The 24,949-nt window shown below is 35.8% G+C and overlaps 1 protein-coding gene across 1 annotated transcript; it reads left to right on the plus strand.

Moving 5' to 3' along the window:
- The first annotated feature begins 13,667 nt into the window (after window positions 1-13,667).
- On the plus strand, window positions 13,668-20,915 carry LOC115715598 (uncharacterized). The gene is made up of 10 exons (XM_061115793.1): window positions 13,668-14,503; window positions 14,560-14,625; window positions 16,144-16,324; window positions 17,532-17,728; window positions 17,828-17,878; window positions 18,319-18,410; window positions 18,494-18,558; window positions 19,163-19,263; window positions 20,309-20,413; window positions 20,550-20,915. The coding sequence occupies exons 1-10, from the start codon at window positions 14,279-14,281 to the stop codon at window positions 20,685-20,687; spliced, it is 1,221 nt and encodes a 406-aa protein (XP_060971776.1). The 5' UTR covers window positions 13,668-14,278; the 3' UTR covers window positions 20,688-20,915.
- Window positions 20,916-24,949: the final 4,034 nt, after the last annotated feature.

The raw sequence follows: 24,949 nt of genomic DNA on the forward strand, positions 1-24,949 counted from the left end.
CCAAGTAAAGGAACAAGTCTTCTCCAAGGACGGGTTTTGATAGGATAGGAGGTTTGGCCATGTGGTCTTTTAACCTTTTGAATGCCTCCTCGCATTCTTCCGACCATTCGAACTTTTGGCATTTCTTCAGTATGTTGAAGAAGGGTATGCACTTGTCCGTGGATCGTGAGATAAAGCGGCTCAGTGCGGCTACCTTTCCGGTCAGGCTCTGCACGTCCTTATGTTTCTTGGGGGATGGCATGTCCAGGAGAGCTTGGATTTTCTCCGGGTTCGCTTCGATCCCCCTTTGGCTGACTATGAAGCCCAGGAATTTTCCCGACTTGACCCCGAAGGTGCATTTTTTCGGATTGAGCTTCATGTCGTATCTCCGGACGACTTCGAAACATTCTTCTAAGTCGCTTGCATGGCTGTTGCATGCTTTGGATTTGACGAGCATGTCGTCTACATATACCTCCATGTTTCGTCCCAGGAGGCTTTTAAAAATCCGGTTAACCATTCTTTGATAGGTTGCTCCGGCGTTTTTCAGTCCGAAAGGCATGACTAGGTAACAGTATACCCCCTTATCGGTCCTGAAGCTAGTGCACTCCTGGTCTGCCGTATGAATTTTTATTTGGTTGTACCCAGCATAGGCATCCATGAAAGACAGCAGCTTAAACCCGGACGTGGCGTCTACCATCTGGTCGATCCTGGGCAGCGGAAAGCAGTCCTTTGGGCAGGCTTTGTTTAGATCTGTGGAATCTATACAAACCCGCCAAGTCCCGTTCGGCTTGGGCACCAGGACCGGATTGGCCAGCCATTTCAGATAATACACGTCGCGGATCATGCCATTGGACAAGAGTTTGTCCACCTCTTTCTCTAAGGCCTCGGCTTTCACCGAGTCGAGCGGGCGTCTCTTTTGCTGTATAGGGGGCATGTCCGGGTTGACATTGAGTACATGGGTGATGACATGAGGGCTGATGCCGGTCATGTCTTCTTGGCGCCATACAAAGATGTCGATGGCGCCCTTCAGTGTTTTTATTATTTTATCTTTTTCCTCCGGATCCAGGCTCTTCCCTATCCGGAGTACTTTGGTGGAGTCGTCGTCGCACACTGGTATTTCTTCGACGTCCTCCATTGGTTCCACGACCCTTTCGGACCCTATGCGAGGATCCAACTCATCCTCTTCAGCCTTCTCTATCTCAGGGGGCCCCCGGACCATGAGGACTGGTAAGTGGGTGGCAACATTGTAACATTTCCTGGCCTCTCCCTGATTTCCCCTCACCGTTCCGACTCCGGCTTCCTGGGTAGGGAATTTTAGGCATAGATGTCGAATTGAAGTAATTGCACCAAAGTCGACGAGGGCCGGTCGGCCTAGGATTGCGTTGTAGGCTGTTGGACAGTCTACCACCACGAAGGTGCAATACTTAAATGTGCTCTGGGGGGTATCCGGGCATAGGGTAACTGGGAGCCTGACTTTTCCCATCGGGATTAGCGTCGTCCCGTTAAACCCTGTGAGTTGATCCACTAGGCGAGAGGTCCCGGTCGGTCAACCCTATCGCAGTGAAGGCTTCTTTGAAGAGCAAGTTCACGGAACTCCCATTGTCAATCAGGACCCTAGCCACCACCTTATTTGCGATGGGGGTCTCTATGACCAGCGGGTCGTGGTGAGGAAAACGCACCATCTTGGCGTCTTCTTCCGTGAACGTTATGGGCTGGTCCATTAGCCGAGGCCTTTGAGCCGGGAGTTGAGTAACCTCCCACACCTCACTGTGTCTTGCGGCCTCGGCATATCTTTTTCGCTCCTTGCGAGTGTTTCCTCCGATATGGGGACCTACGGAGATCATGGCTACCCGTCCATTAGGCCGGGGCGGTAGCCCGGGGATATGCTGGGTGTCACCTGCGGGAGCAGCTGGAGGCAATACTCCTGCTGTACCCCCTGGCGTTCCCGGAGGCATACCCCCGACCACCTGCCCTGGATTAAGGTGGGGCAACCTATTTTTGATCCACTCATAGAGGTGGCCCAAACGGATCAAATTTTCAATCTCGTCTTTGAGATTTTTACACTCATTGGTGCTATGACCAATGTTGTTGTGGTACTCGCATCTTTTACTCGGATCTCTCCGGGAGCTGTCTTTGTACAACGGCTGGGGCCTCCGGTAGTGTGTATTTTGCCTAGTGGCAAAATATACACGTTCCTGGGAGTCAGTGAGCTCCGTGTACTGAGTATATTGGGGTGTGTACCCCTTCTTTTGGCGCTTCTCTCCCGTTCGGGTGCTGCCCTTGGAGGACCTTTTGCTCCTCGACCCCTGGGTAGGGCCTGTTAAGCTAGCAGTCGGGGCAGCCTGTGAAGGAGTTCGTCCATTCACCCCGGACGGGTTGCCGTAATGGGAAGATGCCGGTGCCAAAGCTTGACCCTGGCTGTATCCGGGTGTAGCGGAGAACTGTATGCCACTTACTGGTGGAGTTGCGGTCGGGACGGTACCCGAGGGCGACACTCCTGGCATGTATCCCGCTATCCCGGTGGGATAGTAGCCTCCGTAAGCCACGATCTGGGCTTCTTCGAGGTTAATATATTTTTGGACTCGCTTCTAGAAGTCCTGAAGGCTAGCAGCGCCTTCTTGCTGCAACTCGTTCCAGAAGGGAGTCCCAGTGCGGATTCCTGCTTGGAGAAGCGCAAGCTGTTGTCCGTCGTCGACCTTCTTGGTCTTCGAGGCCTCCTCTCGGAACCTCTTGATGTAATTCTTCAAGGTCTCGGTGGACAGTTGCTTGATGTTGGTCAAGGCACTAACCTCCAAGTTGACCTTCCTGGCAGCGACAAATTGTCTCCGGAAGTTGGTTTGGAGTTTGTTCCAGCAACCCACCGATCCTGGTTCCAATTTTTTGAACCATTCCTCTGCTGATCCGCTCAGAGTGAGGGGGAAGCACAAGCATTTGGCGTCATTGCTGACCCGCATGACTGTCATGACACGGTTGAACCGTGACAAGTGATCACTGGGGTCGGAGTTCCCAGTATATGCCGCCATTTCGGGCATCTTGAAATTTTTAGGGAGCTCCGCCTCCAGGATATGTTTGGCACAAGGCTCCCGATCCTCACTGTCCAAGTCGGAGTCGTCTCCCTTCTGCCTCCGGGAGACTCGAGCAATATCTTTTCGAAGTATGGCAAGTTCCGCCATAATCCCTTCGTTTACAGTACCCGAGGAGACCACGGGCCTGTATCTTTTTTGGTCAAGGTGATCCCGGAGGTCACCTTGATTCCCATTGATTTGATTTCTCAGATCAATGGGAGGACATCTCTGTCCTCTTCTTCCTCTACCCCCTGGTTCCTGGTGCACGGAAACGCTTTTCCGGTCCCCTCGATCCTGAGGGCCAAGACTCCCTCTTTGGGGCTTGCCCCTCTGCGGACCTTTCCCTTTAGGGAAATCTGAGCGGACCCTTCGCGGATCCTGCACCTTTTTCTTTCGCCCAGGGGTAGAAGTAGGGTTTTTTGTTTGGTTTTCCTCAGCAGGGTGCCTTATAGGGCTAGGTTCCCTAGGTCTTTGCTGCTGGGAGTTAGGCGAAGACGTCGCTGGCTCCCCGTCGAGCCCACTCGCCATCGCCTTGGGATGCACGTGAATACCAGCTGCCTCCATGGCTTTCTGCATGGCTAGCATCACTTCCTGCATTTTTTGATTTTGCACTTTCTGAGCTTCGATCTCAGTTTCATGATCGATAGCTTTTTGTCTAAGGAGCACCAACTCCGAGTAGCTTCCTCCGTCATAGGCATACTCGTCGAGGTGTTCCTCGTAGTTCTCATCGGGAACTATTTCTTCTTCTTCTTCCTCGGACTCCTCTGCTGCCCTTGAGGCTACATCTTCCTCATTGGGATCTTGAGCGTCTTCTAGAGGGCGAGGATGACGTGTAGTTCTTGTCTCCACCATTGTTGTGAAGTCAAATGCTTGTTATGTAGCAGCTTTCCTCAGCTCTCAATGAAAGCACCAAAATGTTGACCGAGGTTTTCGGCAACTATTAAAATATGATTATAATGAAGAGCTGTAAGAAAGTGAGATGAAGATTTTTTACGTGGTTGGGGCGTTAATGAGCCTTAGTCCACGAGCCTCTGTTATTAATGGATGTATTTAATGCAGATTCTACACTTGAGAGAATGTCTTTCTCTTAAATACAGAGAATGTTCTTGGTGAGTATTTTCTCTTCTTGCTCTTTTGCAAACCAAGATTCTCGACCCCATTAAATGAGCTTTGAGGGGGTATTTATAGTGTTTTGGTGGGGTAATCCCTAGAATTGTTCTTACACATGTATCTGTAAGTATCCATAAAGTTGGGCATTTCCAATGAATATACCATGGGTGATGCATGGTCAAATCCCTAGGTGCTGTAGGGCTTTTATGAAGAATGTCCTTTTTGCCTTGTGATTGACGTGACTCTTCGCAGAGTAGCCGTCGCTAGACTTAAATGATCATTACTGTAGCGCTGCTGTTCGGGGGTTGTGCCATCAGACTTTATTGCGTGTTACAGTCTCAACACGCTTCCTCCCATGCAGCATTAAATGCGACTTGATTGCTCGGGAGAGACCTGACATATCCCGGAGAGCCTTCACGCTATACTAGCTTCCTGGAGTACCTTGTACTCCGGGTGCCTCCTCCGGGACCCATGCTAACAGCGCTTACTTGTGGCGCACAAAGACTTAGTAAATGTTTACAAGTTATCTGATCCACGTGTCCCCTCTCGACTGGTCCACGTATTTTGGGCGAATTCTGGAGCAACATTAACTTTTAAAATATATGAAATTTATTTTTCATTTAATATTTTAAAGTTAATTTTAGAAAAACACTTAGTTAATTGAAATATATTCTAGATAGTTATTTCTAGTACTAAGTATATTTTCTAATATTTAATTAGGAAAATATTTTAAGTTGAAAATTAATTATTTATTTTAATTAATTTTGAACTGACTTAATTATAGAATATTTTTCCTAGTATTAAATTAGAATTAATAATTAAGTTTCTTATATACTTGATTATTTAATTCTTGTATTTAATACATTTAATTAAATTAAAAATTAAATATTTAAGCTGATTTCATTCTTGATACTTAAATATTATTATTTTCATGATATTTAATTAAATAGAAAATTATTTTAAGTTGAAAATTTTAATTTCAGAACAACTTAAATTTGAATAATTTTTAAAATATATTTTATTTTATTTTAATAATTATTTTTTTTTTATTTTCGAAATTGCATTTTTTATTTAAATGTAGAGAAATTTCGAATTTTATTTGAAAAATAGATTAAAGTTTAAAATTATTTATTTTAATTTTGGACCAACTTAAATCATTATATTTTTCATTTAATGATTAATTAAAATAAATGAACTAAAATATATTATAATTAGAAAATGACTTAATTAGTCAATGAAAGTCTAGATAGATATTATCTGTTTTGCTTGAAGTATTTTTCTAGTGTATTTAATTAAATAGAAAATTAATATTTAAGTTGATTTTCATCATGATACTTAAATATTTGAAATTTTTCTTAATATTTAATTAAATAGGAAAATTATATTTGTGTTGAAAATTATTTTTTTTAATTAATTTTGGACCAACATAAAATTAGAATAATTTTTCAGGATTTATTTTATTTTATTTTATAGCATTTTCGAAAATTGTATTTATTTTTAAATACTTTAATTTTTCGAAATGAATTATATATTTATAGAAAATTAAATTTGAGTTGAAAATTTTTAATTGGATCAACTCAAATTGAATAATTTTCGAAATATTTATTGGAAAATTAATACTAAAGATGGAAAATAATTTTTATTTTTTTTTTCCATATATTCCTTAAGTATAATTTTATAAATATTAAATTAAAATTTATATTTAGAATTTTATTCTAAATTGGTAATTTTAATTAAATAAATATATATTAAAATAAATAGATTAAAATAAGTATCTAAAGAAAATACAACTCTTTAAAATAATGAGATTTTAGTTATAAGGATATTCGATCTCCATTGTTGGTCTTACAATAGTTAAATGTTTTCAATATAACCTCGAGACGCTAGACTTCCTCCCCCTAATGGATGGTTATTCGTTGAAAGTATTTAACACCGTAAGATCTCATATGATAAGTATTTTGTAAATTTTCTTCTCTATTAGACTCTCCCCTAAGGTGACTACTTAGAGATAAATTTACGAAATATGAAACAATGGTGGAAGCTCATAAAATAAGATAACATTGACTCTCGCCTACCGGGACAATGTTGGATTCTTATTTTGATCGAATAAAAGGTTGCTAGAATGGTTTCCATTTTAGATGAGCTGACAACTCTATTCAATGAATGATACTTTGACTCTCGCCTACCGAGACACTGTATCAGTTTGTTGGAAACCTTAGAAATTATTTAAGATGTACTTGTTTTGTATTTTCACATGTCTTTGTTATTTGCTAAATGCTTGATAATTTTTGAATTGTGTGTGAATTTATATTGAACCATGTTGTTTTCTGTTATTAGTTGTAGTTTAATTTCGAATCTTCATTGTTGGTCTGACTAAGCTTGTTGTTTTTAATGGGACAAATCCTAATGAATTGTCATCCATTAGACAAACATAATAGTGTTAGATCTCGATAGATAAATATTGTAAATGCAACATCTAGCTGTTCATCAATAGATGCACCTTAGACAAATATGAAACAAGAAGATTATAAAAATAAGAATAACTTTGACTCTCGCCTACCGGGACATCGTTGGATTCTTATTTTAAATTCGAAATTATCCTTTATTCCTCTTAGCTTATTCATTTCGAATTAGCTTAAATAATATATCATTGGATGAATGGTTTATAAATCATTTGCTTATAATGTCATTCTATTTTCTCTTAAGAAAATGAATGGCGCATATGATTATATTTCTGACATTCTATCCCAAAATGATATAAATCCTCAATCTTAGAATCTCCTACTTATATATGGTACTTTAGGCAAATTAGACTTAAAGTTAGATTAGTAGTGGTGGTCCAAGAGAGAAGAATTACTCATGTATATTTGGTATAAATTTAAGTCTTTGACTATAAATTTTAGATTCCAAATAGAGATTTTATATTTCTAATATCCAGAATACAATACAGTTAAACTTTCACAAGTTTTTAATAACCATTTTCTATCAATGGATTCAAATTGTATGTTAAAGTATAGATATGAGTTTAGTATTCTGTGACCAGGATCCACTTACACTATTCTAAGAACTCTTTAATGTAACTAAACCAAAGTCATCGAAAGATAACAACCACATTTTATAAATCTAAGGCATTTGTATCTTGTTCATAGTGGTTTTGACAAGATCATTCTCTGCAAAGAGTCATTATGCATATATCCACTAAAAGTATAACCATCTCATTCGCAGATGGATGTACATTCAGGGGTGGATATGAGTTTTCGTTATATTCTTAAAACGATCACTCTAGATTTTACCTTAAGCACAGAAATTTGAAATGTTTGATAAATTTCATGAATTTCTAGCAATGTTGAAAAACATTAAGGTAAGTGGTTAAAGATCTTGCGAACTGATAGGGGTAGAGAAATATTTGGTACATATGCAGTTCAAAGATCATTAAGTTGATTTTTTGAATTATATCCAAACTTACCTCCCCAGAAATTCGATTTGTATATTGATGATTAGTTACTAGTCGTTGCCTAAGTCCTTCTAAGGATATACCCTAGTGAAAGGAAAATTTCAGAATGATGGAATGGTTGTGTACTTAGTGTAAACCATTACTAGATTCATGGATGACCTAATCGTAATCTTAAGAAAAACTAGAACTGTTAACTAAGGTTTGCATGTTTGTTAGCTATTCTAAGTGATTAGGAGTGGACCATCCATAGTCATTAGATAAGAAAGTGTTTGTTTTGACAAATACTACTTTTTTAAGAAAATGACTAAGTCTGAAAATAAAGAGCAAATAAAGGAGATATTTTTTTCTTGATTCCAAAAGTGTTCTATCATCTTATTCGAAATATGATGATCCCACTGCCTCTATTGTCTTAACACAACCGAAGAGGACAATACCATTTAGTGTTCTTAAACAAAAGTCACGGTACTTTGTCGTAGTGGGAGAGTTTCAAGGAACTCACCCTGTTATGACTTGGAAGATACTTGTGATAAAAATCCATTGTTAGTTTAAACGAGTAATGGATTGTCAGAATAAGAAACTAAAAAGTAAAGCCAAGAGAACTATGTTTAAAACCATTCATATGGAACAACCAAAAGTTTTCTTTTACAAGGACATGAAAGGAAATTTCGTTACCAAGTCTATTCAATTGACTTAACAAAACTTCATGTTCCTAGTATTAAAGGTTTGAGTTTATCTAAACCTATGCTTGTGGTATGCCTGGTAATTTACTTACTCCAATGCTAGCAACTTACTTTAGTAAGATGTTGGAGCATTTTTCTTATGGCAATCTATAGAAGCTTCTCGACTTCTAGACATAGATTTTATTTATCTAAGGAAAAGTCTCAACTATTCCAAAAAAGATAAAGCCATGAAAGAATTTCTTGAATCAACAGTGAGAGGTCTCAGATATGCTTTAGTATGCCTTAGACCAGACACCTGCTGTTGAGTGGGAGTAATGAGTAGGTATCAGATTAATCCAGGAAAAGAACATTGGAAAACAATCAAGTAAATCTTAAGATCAAGAAGAGGAACTATATGTTAGTCAATAAGGGTGTATTTAATACTCTTAGACTACACCAAATCAGATTTCTAGACTTGCCTTAGTGCTAGAAAGTCTGCTGATGAGATGGTGATTACTTTGGGGGTGGACTAGTGACTTTCGAGAAGTGTGAAAACCTATCTGAATTCTCTAAGTCTACCAGAGAGAGACTGAATGTTAAAGTTGCAGGAAAGATACTTATTCAGTCTAAGGAAAGTTCTATACATTTTTGGCATTGTTCCAACATTTATTAACTACAAGTGTTACTTCCTGACTAACACAAAAGTAGTTGCCAAAAAGTAAAGAATCCAGTATCCCAAGAGAGTAGACATATAGAGAGGAATTTCACGTTATCAATGTTTTTGTGATTAAGGAAATGTAATGGTGGAGGAAAGGTTGTGTTGAATACAACCTGTTAGATCCTATTACGGAGAGTATACTACATACTACACTTGATTTGTATATCAAGGTGTTGAGATTATTTGAAATACACTTTTTGTTTTATATTAGTACAAGTGGGAGTTTGTTGGGTTTTGTGCCCTAAATAAAACCCATTTCAATATAATCAGATTTACTAGTTAATAAAGATCAGAAATAACATTTTATGTTGCATGGTTCATATGATTTATTTCGTGATTATAAATTCTATTAAGTCCAGAACATATGTATTTGTTAATGATTATAGTGTTGTCAGCACAGTGGAATATAATTATGATAATATGTTCGAAAGTTTAATTCCCTGATTTGTCAGTTCACTGGATTTAGACTGGCATGATAATTAGCGATAGGTATGCTTACACCTTGGATAAGTGTTATGTCCTTTCCAGGACATTGGCAAAGTTTACTAGTATCGGATGTATGGAGTATACATCCGAAGGGACCGATATTGAACTTTGATTAGACATGTTAAATTTACCGTAATATCTATTCAATTCAATATCACCTAGTTGATCCTAGATCAAATGATCTTAATCCTGACATGGTTAGGTTCCATCTCAAGAGTGTTATTCGTGTTTTTTGATTTTTTAGTTAAGCCTACTTTTTGGTCAGGGTGATACGTACATTTTGAGAACACGGTAGTACAATTGAGTGGGAGCGCTAAACGTAGATATGGAATCTATAGCTTCTATAGGTATTTAGAAGTGAAACGATGATTTCCTTCGAGCTTGCTAAATAGAGATAAATGATTGAAATCTCATTTTAGTGATAATATTATTTCACTAAAATATCATTTATAGGTGGCAAGTGTTTTAAGGATAAAATACATTGAAAGGGTGTAATTGTAATTTTATCCCTATGCAATGTAGATCATCTATAGAGGATCATTGATTATTAGGATTATAACAATGGATAATTTATAGCGTATCTATATCGTGGAACATATAGAGCGTTCTATATGACTGAGAGTGCAATTTCAAGTTCTATGCGTGGATGCAACAAGGAATTAATAAGTGAGTGGATTTACTTGGGAAATTCTTGGTCTGCTTATTGGAAGCTTGGTTATATAGGCCCATGGTCCCCATACTAGTTGAGACTATACTGCTTGTAAGACTCAGTTAATTGATTTTAATTAATCAATTATAATTCTGAAATTAGACTAAGTCTAGTTTATGAATTTTCACTAAGCAAGGGCAAAATTGTGAAGAAAAGAGATTCTAAGTTTTATTTATTAATTAAGAGACTTTATATGTCTAATTAATAAATATATTAAATGAAAATATTATTTAATAATTAAGTTTTAGTTATTAAATAATTGGAATTGGCATTTAAGTGGTTAAATTGGAAAATTGACATTTTTGAGAAACTGGGATGGAAAAATGACAAAATGACAAAATTGCAAAGTGGGCCCAATCCACATCCTATGGCCGGCCACTATGTGTGCAATTTACCATTTATTTTTTTTCATTATTTTAATGCCAAATAATTCTAACCTAAACCTAGGTGGTTACCTATAAATAGATAGTGATAGCTCAGACTTAAAGATGGATGAAATTTCTTGCCTTCAGGAAAAAGTTGAGCCTTCTACCTATAGCCGCCACTATCCCTCTCTTTTCTTCTTCTCAATTTTCGAACCTTGAGTGAATGAGTGAGTGCCCCCACACATCAAGTGGTATCTCAATCATAGTGTGGAAGATTGTGAAGAATCCAATCAACAAGAAGGAGAATCAGACTCAAGAAGGAGAGAAAGAGATCCAGGTTCAGATCTTGATAATGCCCTGTTACAGAAAAGGATTCAAGGGCTAGAGATCTGAACGGAAGGAGTCATTATATTCCGCTGCACCCAATGTAAGGTTTCCTAAACTTTATATATGTTTATTTCATTGTTTTAGAATTCATATTAGGATGTTAATGAAACACACTTGTTGGTAAATCTAAATCCTGATAAAATATTTCTAACAAATACATCGAAGAGTGTAACCGTAAATTTATACCTACTCAGTGTAGATCATCTATAGAGGATCATTGATTATTAGGATTGTAACAAATGGATAATTCATAGCGTATCTATATCGTGGAACATATAGAGCTTTTTATATAATTGAGAGTGCAATTCCAAATCTATAGTGGTGCAAGGAGGAATTAATAAGTTAGGGAATTTACTTGGTAAATTCTAAATCTGCTTATTGGAAGCTCGGTTATATAGGTCCATGGTCCCCATACTATTTGAGACAATACTGCTTGTAAGACTCAGTTAATTGATTTTAATTAATCAATTATAATTCTTAATTAGACTATGTCTTATTTATGAATTTTCACTAAGTTATGGCTTGATTGTGAAGAATAGGGATTTTAGGATTTATTTGTTAATTAAGAAACTTTGGGGAGTCTAATTAATAAATAATATAAATGATGATTTTATTTGATAATTAATTATAATTATTAAATAAATAGTTTCAGCATTTATAGGATTGAAATTAGAAAATATAGCATTTGTAAAATAATAGATAAATAGTTGGAAAAATGGAAAAAATATAATTAGTGGGGCCCACTCTCATGGCCGACCACTATAGGCTTATTTTTGGCTAATTCTTATCATTTTTTTATTCCATATAATTCAATCCTAACCCTAAGTGAATTAGTATAAAAAGAAAAGAATAGTCTCATAATCTAACTAATGACTCTAAACCTAGTTTACATCTTGTCAGAAAACTAGAGAGTTTTGAGACTTTTTCTTCCTAATTTCAAAATCCAAGAGTGTTCATCACATAAAATTTTTGAGCCTTAGTGATTGATTGCATGCCCACTCATAGCAAGTTAGTCCTCAATCATAGTGTGTAAGACTGTGAAGAATCCAAACAATTGAAGGAGTATGAGCCTCAAATCTTGTAATACTCTGCGACATAAAAGAACAAGAGTTAGAGATCTGAGTGGAATGAGTCATTTAATTCTGCTGTAACCAATGTAAGGTTCCTCATACTTTATATGTGTTTAAGTTTCATTGTTTTAGAATTCATATTTAGGATGTTTAAAACATACTTGTTAGTAAATCTAGATCCTGGTAAAATATAATCCAACACTTTTCTCTTAAGAAAGCTAAAGAAAAAGAGAGGCCAATCTTACCTTTAACCTTAGCTTTGATTTTGATCTTGTTTCCCTTTGCTTACTCTAGCTGACATGATTGGAAAGAGACAGATTTTTGTTGAGTTGTTTGGTTTTCAAAAGAGGCTGAGAGAAAGGATTTGAGAATGAAGAAGAAGCTTTTAATTTTTGGTTTGGTTGACTAAGTCTTTCTTGTCATTACACAAGACTTAGTCACAGCTTCACCTCACGCAAAGGTTATGACTCACCAGCCACCCACACACCTAGCTTTGGATGACTAAGCTCCATTTGTCTAAATGACTATTTTGCCCCTTACTTCACTCTTAAGTAAGCTTATAACTCTAGGAATAAAATAGTACAATTCCATTACCGTTAATTCCGGTAAACTCAATATCAACTTACCTTCCCAATACCACCAATACCACAAATTATTATCGCTGTGATATTTTCTAGCGACCAATCAGGTCCCCACAGTTGCCGGACCTGAAAATATTTTTATTTTATAAATAGCATGTGATACTCACATATTTCAGTAAAATTTTTGTAATTAATAAATTATGCTTATTTATTCAATTAACAAAATTCCCTAATTCCCATAGAATTAGCTTAGTAAGATCATAATCTGACTCATTATAGCCTTAACACACATATTACTCCATATTTTATAAAATATGCTCTAATTAATTATAATTAGATTTTCAGAATAATACACTTTCTCTTGCCTTCTCAAGATGCACGCTAAAATAAAGAGTTCAACTTCCATTCGATGTGTAAAAGCCTTAAATTGGTAAGTCTTTGCTTTGCTGATGACTTAATTCTTTTTGCAAGGGATATGTAGCTTCAATCGAGTATATTGCAGCTGCTTTTTAAGATTGTTGGGGTCCAACAGAGAGTGAAGCTTGCTATCCTAGATTTAATGTCGTTTCAAGAAGGTTCTTTCCTGTTGAAATATTTGGGTTTGAAGCTTAGACCTATGAAATGGAAATTTTTTGATTGTGAAGTCATTTTGAAGAAATTGAGGATGAAACTCCACAATTGGGCTAGCAGACATTTGTCATTTCCTGGGCGGTCCCTTCTTATCAACTTTGTTCTGATTGGTATAAGAAATTATTGGATGAGTATATTCTTGCTGCCTCAAAAAGTTACCGAGAAAATAGATTGAATGTGTATGAACTTCTTATGGGGAGAGAAAGGTACCACGAGTAAGTTACATTATGCGTCTTGAGAAACTGCTTGTAAACCGAGAAAGTTCGGGGGCTTTGGCTTTCGTGATGGTACTAGATGGAACAAGGCATCTCTTGCTAATTATCTTTGGGCAATATCCTTGAAACAAGGTAGCTTATGTGTGAAATGACTTAATTGTATTTACTTAAGATGCCAAGATGTGTGGTCTCATGAGCTTAAATTAGATGTGAGTTGGTATTGGAGAAAACTCATAAGGCTTAGGGAGGTCTTCTCTGCAGGAGATATCCAAGAAGTTGTTGTAGCAAATAAATTCAAGATGAGTAAACTCTTTGCCCATTTGCGAATTGGACTTGGAGAGTCATTCACATTTATTTTTCTCTTGTTCTTATTCATGACGAGTCTTGCAACTTATTGGGAGATGGTTGGACAACAACCTTTGGCTGAGTACTTATGATGATTGGGTTCAATGGTTGAATAGTAGGATCAAAAAAAGTTTAGTGGCTGATGTTTTCTATCCAACTATGGCTGGAGCAACCTATAGCATTTAGTTGAACCGAAACTTATGTGTGTTTGAACATAAATGTATAGCTCCATATTGTATAAATAACATAGTTAAGGAGAGTATCAAAGTAAGGGTATGTTTTTTTCATGAGGGGAAGTTGTCTAAGAGGGACAAATTGAATTTAAAGTTTGTAAAGAACATGTAATTAATGAAGATTAGATTAAAAAAAAAAAGAGAGAAAAAACCTCAACTATTCACTAAACCCTGTGAGGGTTTTTAATAACTGAACTTTTCTTCTCCTCTCACGACCTGAAGTCTCTCTTACTTGGTTCTTGAGTTCTCAAATCTTCTTGCCTTACGCGAAAATGGCTACAAGGTTCCTAATTTCAAGAGTATCATCAGCCAGAAACCTCTTCCAGCTTATTCCCTACAATTCTTCCATGGTTTCCCAATCCCTCACAAAGCTTTGTCAATCCTTTTCCTCTAGTTTTTCGAAACTTGGTCCCTCATATTCCAGACCCATGACCTCATTGTCCCTCGACCACCGTGTTCCCGCCACTATCATTACCGGTTTTCTCGGTTCTGGAAAGGTTTTTCTTTCCTCCTTCTCATTATTTTTCAACTGACTCCTCCTTATTTTAATATCAATGTTTTGCTCAATCATATTCTTACGTCCCAGCATGGTAAGCGAATTGCTGTCATTGAAAATGAGGTATGAGATTTTCTGTTACCCTAACTTCTTATTGTTGATGTTTAAATCAAACTGATCAATTTTTATTCTTCTACTGTCCATAAATGTTTATGGTCGTTATTTGGACTATTATGCGCTTGTAAGCAATGATGGGGATCTTTTGTTGTATATTGTGAACGTTAGCTATGTTTCAGATTGATCTTTGGAAATTATTTGTTGTTAAACTTATCTCTGATTTTTTTTTTTTTGAATAATGTGATATGCATTGAACAATATTTTTTAGCAATGAAAAAGGTCACCATCAGAAAGGGGAGTTTAGTCTATTGAACAATATTTCTCATTCACAGAATCACATTGTAATCAAATCCACTTTTTCATGTTTATGTTGGATTTCGTTTTTGCATTGACATAGAAAAGAATTATACAGTCTATATATTAGTAATTGCTGAGACAAGTTGAAATACTTATCAGACTGAAGATAGACCCTTCAATAGTGTTAGGCTGCTAATTCATAAGACCCGAACCTGGCAGCTAAGTAAACCCAATAGAACAATAGCTGAATCATAGAAGAATAGCGGTAGGGCAGTAACAGAAGTATTGAATTAGTTGTAGAAGAAGAAGAGAAGTTAAAATAATATTTAATGGCAGAAAATGTCAAGAGTCACAAGTTCCATAGGAATTCGAGAGCCTGGGACTAGTCCATGATGCTGTGAATTAATTTCACTAATCTCAGCATGCTCTTCTCCCTCACTACTATCCTATATATACTATCTCATTCCTCGCTCAAGAACTACCCTGCCATACAATGAACCAAATGCCCCTTTTCTCTTCTACGTGCCATCACCTACTGCCAATCATAGGGTCTAACACTAACTATATTTCTGTAACCTCTAGTTCTTATGGTTGTTACCAGGGTTTTTCTCCACCATAAGTGAGGTTTATTAATAAATTCTGGAGGAGGTCCCTCCATTCATCTCTTTTTCAAAAATAATTACTCCATGAAGATGAAGTAGAATAGGCGTTCCTACATAAAGTCCTGAAATAAATGGTGTTTTTTGTAGTAGTATGAACGATAATGTGATGGACATATACAACTCTATATAAATATACATACAAAGACATTACAAAGAAAATTATTTGAATTTGTTTTACTGAGTTGTTTCTTACTCATTGTATCGCTAACAACTTGCCTGTACTACTGCTGAAGCTTTTGTGTTTTTTGTATTGTAATGAAAAAAAGGAAAAAATTGACTTTGTAGTTTGTAGCAATTTCTAAATAGTTATAATGTAGTCTATGACCTATCCATTTAGTATTAAAAGGAACTTAGAGTAAAAAGTAGTTTCTTATATATTTCCCTTTAATGGTGATTAAACATACAAGATGCTAATTATTTCCCACTTATTGATGATGAGCTTATGGCAAGCAAATACAGAGTGCATGCTCATTTAATATAATAACGAGCTTTATGCCTCCAGAGTGCATGCTCATTTAAAATTGCTTAAAGTTTATTATAGTAATCATGTTGGATATTGATGCAGTTTGGGGAGGTTGATATTGACGGATCTTTGGTTGCTAGTCATTCTTCTGCAAATGAAGAAATTGTAATGGTTAACAACGGTTGTCTTTGTTGTACTGTACGGGGAGATTTAGTTAAGCTTCTGTTAGAGTTGGTTAAGAACAAACGAGACAAATTCGATCACATTGTCATTGAAACAACAGGTATGATGCTTGGACATTTATGACACACTTAGTGGAAACTAAGTGTTCTTTCTTTTAGTTATTCTTTTTACCCATTTCCTCTTTGGTTATTTGTGTTTAGCCATCTTTTCTTTTTCTGAAAAAGAGACAGAGGTCATATTGACATCCTCACAAGTGTATAAGGGAATCTCACTTTTGGCGGAGGGAAACCGTGGTAGCACAATAGAACGACAGTCGAACAAAAGACCCTAGAGCTATCAAACATATGAGGATTAGGCTTTATTAGACTCTATGTATATTATTCCCGTTGTTAATTCTTATTTTGAGCCCCTGATGAGATTTGATTAACTGATTTAGAAAAATCATGTGAAATTAACTTTTGAAATGGGTATTACCTTATACTTTCCCTCATATGATTGTGAGTAAGCCAGTTAGGAACAAAAGATTAGTAAGATTGTGGAGGACTGCGGTGATGGCTATTGTTTTTGCAGATTGGATGGAAAGGAATATCAGAAATTTTTGAGGGGAAAGAGAGTTCAGCGGAGAGGACATTTGGGAAAGAGTCAAGTTTTGGACAGCTGCATGGATTTTTAAAACTAAACTTTTTGAGGAGTTTTCTTTCTTAGATTTATGTAGAGATTGGAAAAACTTAGTACAAGCTGATTTTTGTATTTTCCTTGGCTGAAGCTGGTTTTAGTGGAGATTGTGCTAAAACTCGTGTAACCACGGTGTTCCTCCACCACAAGTGGGGGGAAAAGGAGGGAAGAGGTCATAATAATTAGTATTTAGGAATTAAGTTGTTAAGACAAAAGAGAAAGAGGTTTGAGATCTGAAATATCGAGAAAAGAAATTAGAGATCCCTTTTTGTATCTTGAAGTGATTTTGGTGACATTTCTAGAAAGCTTCTTATCACAAATCTAAGGCTCAAATCATAGAAACTGAGTTGTTGGTTTGTTCAGTTGTTTCATCTCAAAATGAAACCAAACAGTTTTGTATTTCTAGAAAACTACATTTATTTTGTGTACTTTTGAGAAGAAATGAATATATTTGCTGTTAAAACACCCTCCTAATGCTTCTAAACAAGATAAAATTGATTTGCCTTGTTAGATTTTACATTTAATTTCACAAATTGCTCTATCTTTCAGACATGTTTAATGACTTGTAATTCTTTTTTAAAACTTTAAACTGGTTTTGGCACTTGATTATCATGGTGATATTTGCTTCCTAGGACTTGCTAAACCTGGTCCTGTTATAGAAACTTTTTGTACCGACGAATTAGTCTCACAGCATGTGAAACTTGATGGGGTTGTTACTTTGGTTGATTCCAAGCACGCAATGCAACACCTTAATGAAATAAAACCAAGATTTGTGGTTAATGAGGCTGTAGAACAAATTGCTTATGCTGATCGTATTATTTTGAACAAGGTATATTTGTTTGTACATACATTTAAGCTGACATTTGCTTTCACAATACGGGGATGATTCTGTGCTTCGAAGCTAATTGGATTCCAACTATTCTTGCAGATAGATTTAGTGACTGAGGCTGAGCTGGAGACATTGACCAAGAGAATTAAGGTGTGCTTTCTGAGATATTAATAACTATTTACAGTTTAACAACCCCGAGGGGTGGTCTAGTGGTAACGACTGTTGGAAAGTTCTAGCAGGCATTTGTTCGAAGGTTTGAATCCCCATAGACTCAAAAATCTTGGGGCCACTGCGAGGTCTCTCGGTGGAACTGCTAGGGCCAAAATAAAAAATTAAATAAATAAAATTAAATATAACTATGTGCAGTTTAATGAATAGCACATAAGAAGTTATTGCTTATATATGTGTCTTCCTCTGCTTCTACTTCCAAAATGGAAACTTCTCTGCTAACAAGGAGACCAGTTGAGGAACCAGCTGCTTCAACTAAAAGAAACCAAAAAAATCAACTTTTGTATCCTATTCGGCTTTTGTGTTTCACTTTAATAGTAAATAATTTTTAAAACTTATTCCTTTATTTGCATTTGTGTCAGCATATTAATGGGATGGCACAAATGGAGCTAGCTAAGTTTGGATCTGTTGACATGGACTTCGTTCTTGGAGTGGGAGGTTATGATCTTGATAGGTTATTAGCTAGTCTCTATGTCTTTCCATTCCATCCCAATATTTATTTCCATTTCATTGAACATGTTAATGCGTCAATTACAGGATTGATTCTGAAGTTCAGGTAGATAAGTCCTGTTCTACAACTCATCAACATGAAACTGGGAAAGGTATTGTTTTCTATCTGTTTCTTGCTTTCCATTTTTTTTCTGTGTTTGTTTTTTTCTTCAAATTTATTTGATTTATAAAGAGCATGGTTTCGAAACAGAAATTATGATTTATTTGGAGTGAATAAATCTATATATTACAAACTAAATTTACTTGTCATACTTGATATACTAATAGTGGACATCTTTTTTTTTGTTTTTGTATAGTGTAGCATACCCAATCATTTTTTTTTTAAAAAAAATAATAATAAAAAAGAATTAGTATACCTTTCTTTGTTTCTAATTTTGTGTTATGTTAAATCTCTTAATTTTCAATTATATAAAAGAAATGTTATACTGACCTTGTACCTAAGCACTTTGTAGAGGCTAACCTAGTGCCTACATGGAATGGGACAAGATTACCATCATGACAAAGTGTATGATCAGCAACTAGACTTTGACACATGCATGTGAATTCTTGTTTAAGAATGAATATAGTTGTCAGTTGATTATATTACTTTTTAAAATAGCAATATCAACTACATCATATCAACGATATGTTTGATTTTTAAATTACTTTCTTGGTTATCAACTTATTTCATTACATCACTTGGGTTGGATACCACAGAATGCAACAATCATCATCATCATCATCATCACAATCACGTTCACGATTCTGCTGTCACTAGTGTTGCTATTGTTTCCGAAGGAACCCTCGATATTGACGAGGTAATAAACTCTTTGTTGTGTGTATTGAATTGCATTTTACTTCAGGAATCCAATGTTATGCCTATAACCGTATATCTTTGCAGTACACTTGCCTGTTAGGTTTTAGTTAAGCCAATAACTATCCAGGCAGCGACTCCTTTGAATTATTCTTTATTTTATTATCCATTAGGCACTCTTTCTTTAGGTGCATACATAAATACTTGGATACCTGCTTACATACATAACGTTCACCATTTATATTATTATTTATTTATTAGTTTTTTTGAAAAGCTAACGTTCAACATATTAATTGGTAGAAATGCCTGTATGTAATTCAATGAAAGTTTTATGTGGGTTTTTTTTTTTTTTTTTTTTTGGCAATATAGTCAGTGTATGTATTTAATCTACCAATGACACAATACACAGACATGATTCAGAATAAATACAAACCATTATTACATGAGATGAATCCAGTTTCTACTCACTAATTAAATATTTGAGCAGAATATCTTTATATTCTTTCACATTATGCAACCAAAGTGGAACCCATTGTCTAATCTTTTTCCATAAGCTTTCAGGATCACTTTTCTCGTCTTCAAATACTCTCTTTTTATTTTTTTTAACCAAATTGTCCAGACTGCTGCCAATACTGCAGTGATCCATAAAATTTGTTTGCCCCTACCTCCTTTGAAACAATAGAGATAGTGAGGACATTGTAGTAATGAACTTTGTTTACCTACATTGGCTTTAGCCAAATCTTCCTTGACGATGACTACGCCTTTTGAACTTTGACTAATGAAACTTTAGGTGCATGGGATACTGAGCTTAACAAATGATCTTGGTGTTGGAGATTTTTGAACACACAGATGACATAAAATAAAAACCTGACGAACTGTTTTGAAGATTCTAATGTAAATTTGTAATCCTTCCATTGCTTCTGCCTGCAAATGTTCTTGAAGTCACCTCGTAGAATGTAGCGAATAGCCAATAGTGTTCTAATGTTACCTTCCTTTTTTATGGTGCTAAGTGACACTCTCATGCTGTCGTATTCATGTTAACGGTCCAGGTTGATGATTGGCTTGAAAGACTGATTGAAGAAAAAGGAGAGGACTTATATAGAATGAAAGGTGTCTTGTCTATAAAAGAATCCGATCAACGTTATGTTTTTCAGGTTCTCATTTTCTCATTTGTATTTTTTTTATGATATGTATATTTATTTATTTATATATATGTTTTCGAAAAAGATAACGTATAAAATTAACTCAACATTAATTATATGTGCTCTTTTCTTGTTTACTTGTTATAAGGGGGTTCATTCCATACTAGATGGGTGTCCAGGCAGCACATGGGAAGATGATGAGGAAAGGATAAACAAGCTTGTGTTTATCGGAAGAAATTTGGATGAAACCGCTTTAAGAAGGGGTTTCAAAGGTTGTCTACTATGATATGACCAGGCATGTATCTAATGATTATGTCATTTATCTATACATTGAATTTTTGGCATTTCAGCTGTTGACTTCAACAGACAACAATTAAAAATGATCAATAGATTAGAAATCTGTGTGAAGTAATACAAGTATTTTTGCGAAAACAATCTCTCAAGAAAACTCATTGAACTTGTGAGTCAATAAAAAGTAAATGTTATCCATAAACATATCCTTCATTAATATCAACACAAAGAAGAATCACTATCCTCTCTATTCTCTATAGAGTCATTATCTTTCTTAAACCATGGTGTTCAATTGGCCCACAATATACCATAAAATTATATTTGGCCTAATTTTTGTATTTGTGCATGCACAAGGTGTAAATTAGTTATAAAAGTCAATATTACTATTAATATTCATTGAAAATATACAAATAATTAACTTTATTTATATTATTTTAATAACTTATAAATATAAAAATATTTTTTATTAATAAATAGTATTAATGAGTGGCAAATAGGTAATTAAAAAATGTGTCATTTATTGTGGGTTAAAATTTGGCACATTATAATTGGGGTTAGGGCCGGCAAAACGGATTAGACATGATGACACGACTCGAAACCTGCACGAGAGTTAGCGGGTTTGGGTTTGCCTTAAATGGGTTCGGGTCGTGTTCGGGTTGACTCATCTAACCCGTTTAATAAACGGGTCGTATTCGGGTTGACACGGCTAACACGAAATTGACCCGTTAATGACCTATTTAAAGTTATTTTAGTACTTTAACGTGTCATAAATGGGTTACAAACGTGTTGAATATTTCATAAACGTGTTATTGATTGACATGTTTAAACAAAATATACTTATAAACGGGTTACACGGGTCGTGTCGTGTCAACCCGTTTATAAACGGGTCGTGTTCGGGTTTTATTTTTTGACACGATTATTAAACGGGTCGTGTTTGGGTTGAGCATGTACCTGTTATACATGGGTCTCGACACGACTCGAACACGACCCGCGAACACGAATCGCCACCCCTAATTAGGGGTGTCATCCAATCCGATCCGCACTATTTTGCTCATAGTGCATCCGATCCGCACTAAGTGCGGATTTCATTTTTTGGATCCAATCCAATCTGCACAATAGCTCAAATTCAATCCAATACGCAAAAGTGCGGATTAGATCGGTTATTTTGGATTGGTTACTTTTTAATATTAAATTATTTAATATTTATGAAAAAAAAAATATTTTTTTTTCATATAACTAGCAACAAAATAAAACAAATTATAGTTATTTTATGTCTCTAACAAGACATTAAAATAAATAAAATAGTAAATAACAAATTCAAAGGAAGAAAAAAATTGTATGTATAAAAAAATGTTTAATTTTATTTTACATTGTATGTAGAAAAAAATTATATATAAGAATAAAATGTACATTTGATTTATTAAGTGTTGAAATATAATTGTATTATATGTATTAGACTTTTAAATTACTATTTTCTTTACATTAAAATGTTATTTGTATTTATAATTTTTTAATTTTTTTTTATAAATATATGTGGATTGGATTGGATCGGTTACTTTTACATGTCAATCAACATTCAATCCGCACAAGTGCGGATATCTGCTCTTTGTGGATTGGATTGGATTGGATTGTGCGGATTGGATTGGATCGGCTATTTTATGAATACCCTTATATGATATCTTTTGTGCTAAATTTGGCACAATTTTTAACTTTGGCTTAATTTGGCACACATTTTAGATCACCATTGGAGTTTAATTTTTTGCAAAATATTCTGAAAAATGGCAATACACTATATTTGTAGCTCTCCATTGGAGATGCTCTTACTCCTTATTTATCCTACTCTCCTTCTTTCTTGCCAAACATAGCCTAATAGTTGATTCACATAATAAAAAAAATATTTTGTTGAATATTTTCATATATACATGTTTATTAAATTATTAATATTTGATATTGAATAATTTATACATAAATATTGAAAAAAAAACTATTCATACATGAGGTCGTGACTTGTAATTGTACAAAGAATTAAGATCACTTAATCATGAATTAAATAGTTAGCAACATGTTAAAGTTTAGAAATCTTTAATCAACGGTTGCTAAGAAGATTCACGGATGCCTGTTATTTGGTGCAAGTAATCTCGATTCAGATTACTGGCGTGACATCTAAATGAATGTTTTGTATATAATAAAGATCATATATGACAAGAACCGATATGAGTAAAGATTTCTTTATCAAACTTACCGTTTACCATAAAAAGCCCTAACAACTCTAGAGGAAACTCACTGAATAGTTCTAAACCCTAACATCAATCCCATTTAGAGCCCTAACAGCTCCAAAGAGATGGGCAGAGACAAAATCAACATAGAAATTCCTAAGAATCACCCTTGCTAAGTTCAAACCTTTACACTTATTTCCTAGAAAAATACACACACACACTTATGACACGATATTCTTGACCCTAATCAGTTCATCACCATTAAACACCTTAAATATCCTTACTAAAACAATCATGCAAGAAAAATCCAGAGCATAACTTGAACAAATGACTTCTATCCTAGCGTAGAGTAAAAAATGTCAATAAGTTCAAGAAAACTTACTTGTAATGCGATTCGAAGAAGAGGGATGGTTGTTGAAATTGATTCGAAAATTTCGTGCCTAGTTGATGACTCGATCAAAGCCTGCCTGAACGTCAAACTCTTCGTTTGATTGGGGTTGGGTTGCGTTAAGGTTAAGGGCCGGTCCGCTAGGGAAACAACGTGTACGAACTTGTAAGAAATAGTCTATAAGAAGCTTGAAACTATCATTCATTCACTAGTGAAGCCAATGAAGGTATGTAGTAACAGATTGAGATATTTCAGTTTGTGTTCTGAGAGAAATGTTTTGGTTCAAGTTTTTGAAAACGAAGGAATTTTGAAAACCGCCAAATGATGGAAAAAAAAGAAGGCGAGTGGTTTTGCGTCTATTTACATCCAAGACCAACCTGTGTGATTTGAAATTATCGGCCTAGATGATCCCTTCAAAAAGCACAAGATGATCTAACGGTTGGAGAGTTGAAAGGATGGCATCTAATGTCCTTCGGTTAAAATATAAACATTCATTTTTCATCATTACCTACCTCGGGCCCAGTGTGCATTAAAGGATTGTCATGTCAATAATCTTGCCGTCTATTGGGTTTTTAAGACAAATGTGCCCTCTGCAGGCGGGCGTTGACTACAGACTCATTAAAGACACGAAGCGCGTGCAATGCCAGTTGCGCTTGACTTTTTGACCTTCCAATTGCTGAAGGCCAAACAGGAAGGATGCTTTCGTGTTTTTGAAAGTCACCCACGTGTCACCACTTTGATGATCCGGAAGAGGGTTGAAAGATCTTGCAACTCAGGAAGTCCCGGAAGCTTGTTGGGTAAATATTATCCGTGTTTTCGGACAAGGAAGGCATGACATAAAATGAGAGGCACGACCTTAAATAGTCACTAATTAAGCCCCTTTAATTAGGAAAGGTCACAAAGAGGCTTTTTGAGTCCCGAAAAGAACTAAGCCCAAGGGCTACACGGAGGCTTGCCCTGCAGCATATTGTCATTCGAGACCCAGAGGCCTTAGTATCTCTCTAGAACCCAGAGAAGGCCAAGCTCATCATATGTCCAAGCGACACCTGGAAGGAACTCGAAGAGCCTAACATGGACACTAACTGCACAAAGGAAGTCACACGTATACTATAGAAAGAGACCTGAATTGCCCCAGCGACAGTTATACCTTTTTTTGACACAGGATCAAATCTTGTCTCCTGTCTCAGACCATGGTAGTGCGCAGACCTCACCTCTGAACACGCCTTTTTGCCTGACAATTTGTCTAGGCGTCTTCTTTTCAAGGTGAAACCTTTTGGCAACATGTGTCCTGTACCGACAATGGTCCCCATTGTCTAGTTGCCTCTCCACACGAGTAGAAACCTTCTTGGGGGCCCAACTGTCAGTTATTTACATGTATTTTACCCCAGTAGTAGGCTTTTTGCAATAACCCTAAACGGGTCATGGGCATGTCCAAACTCGAACTATAGCCTATAAATATCTTTGATTTCCACACAAAAGGGGGGATCAGAGAATTACGAGCTGAAACTCTGTTGAAAAATCTCTCTAAGCTTTGTTCTTCTCCAAGAAAGACTAAGAGAACCAGATTTATGGTTTATTGTAAAAACCAATTGTAATACATTATACAAGCTTACAAGGCCAATACACTCACTTGTGGACTAAGGACCATTAACG

This window comes from Cannabis sativa, chromosome 5, assembly GCF_029168945.1.
Source record: "Cannabis sativa cultivar Pink pepper isolate KNU-18-1 chromosome 5, ASM2916894v1, whole genome shotgun sequence".
Classification (NCBI taxonomy): Eukaryota; Viridiplantae; Streptophyta; class Magnoliopsida; order Rosales; family Cannabaceae; genus Cannabis; species Cannabis sativa.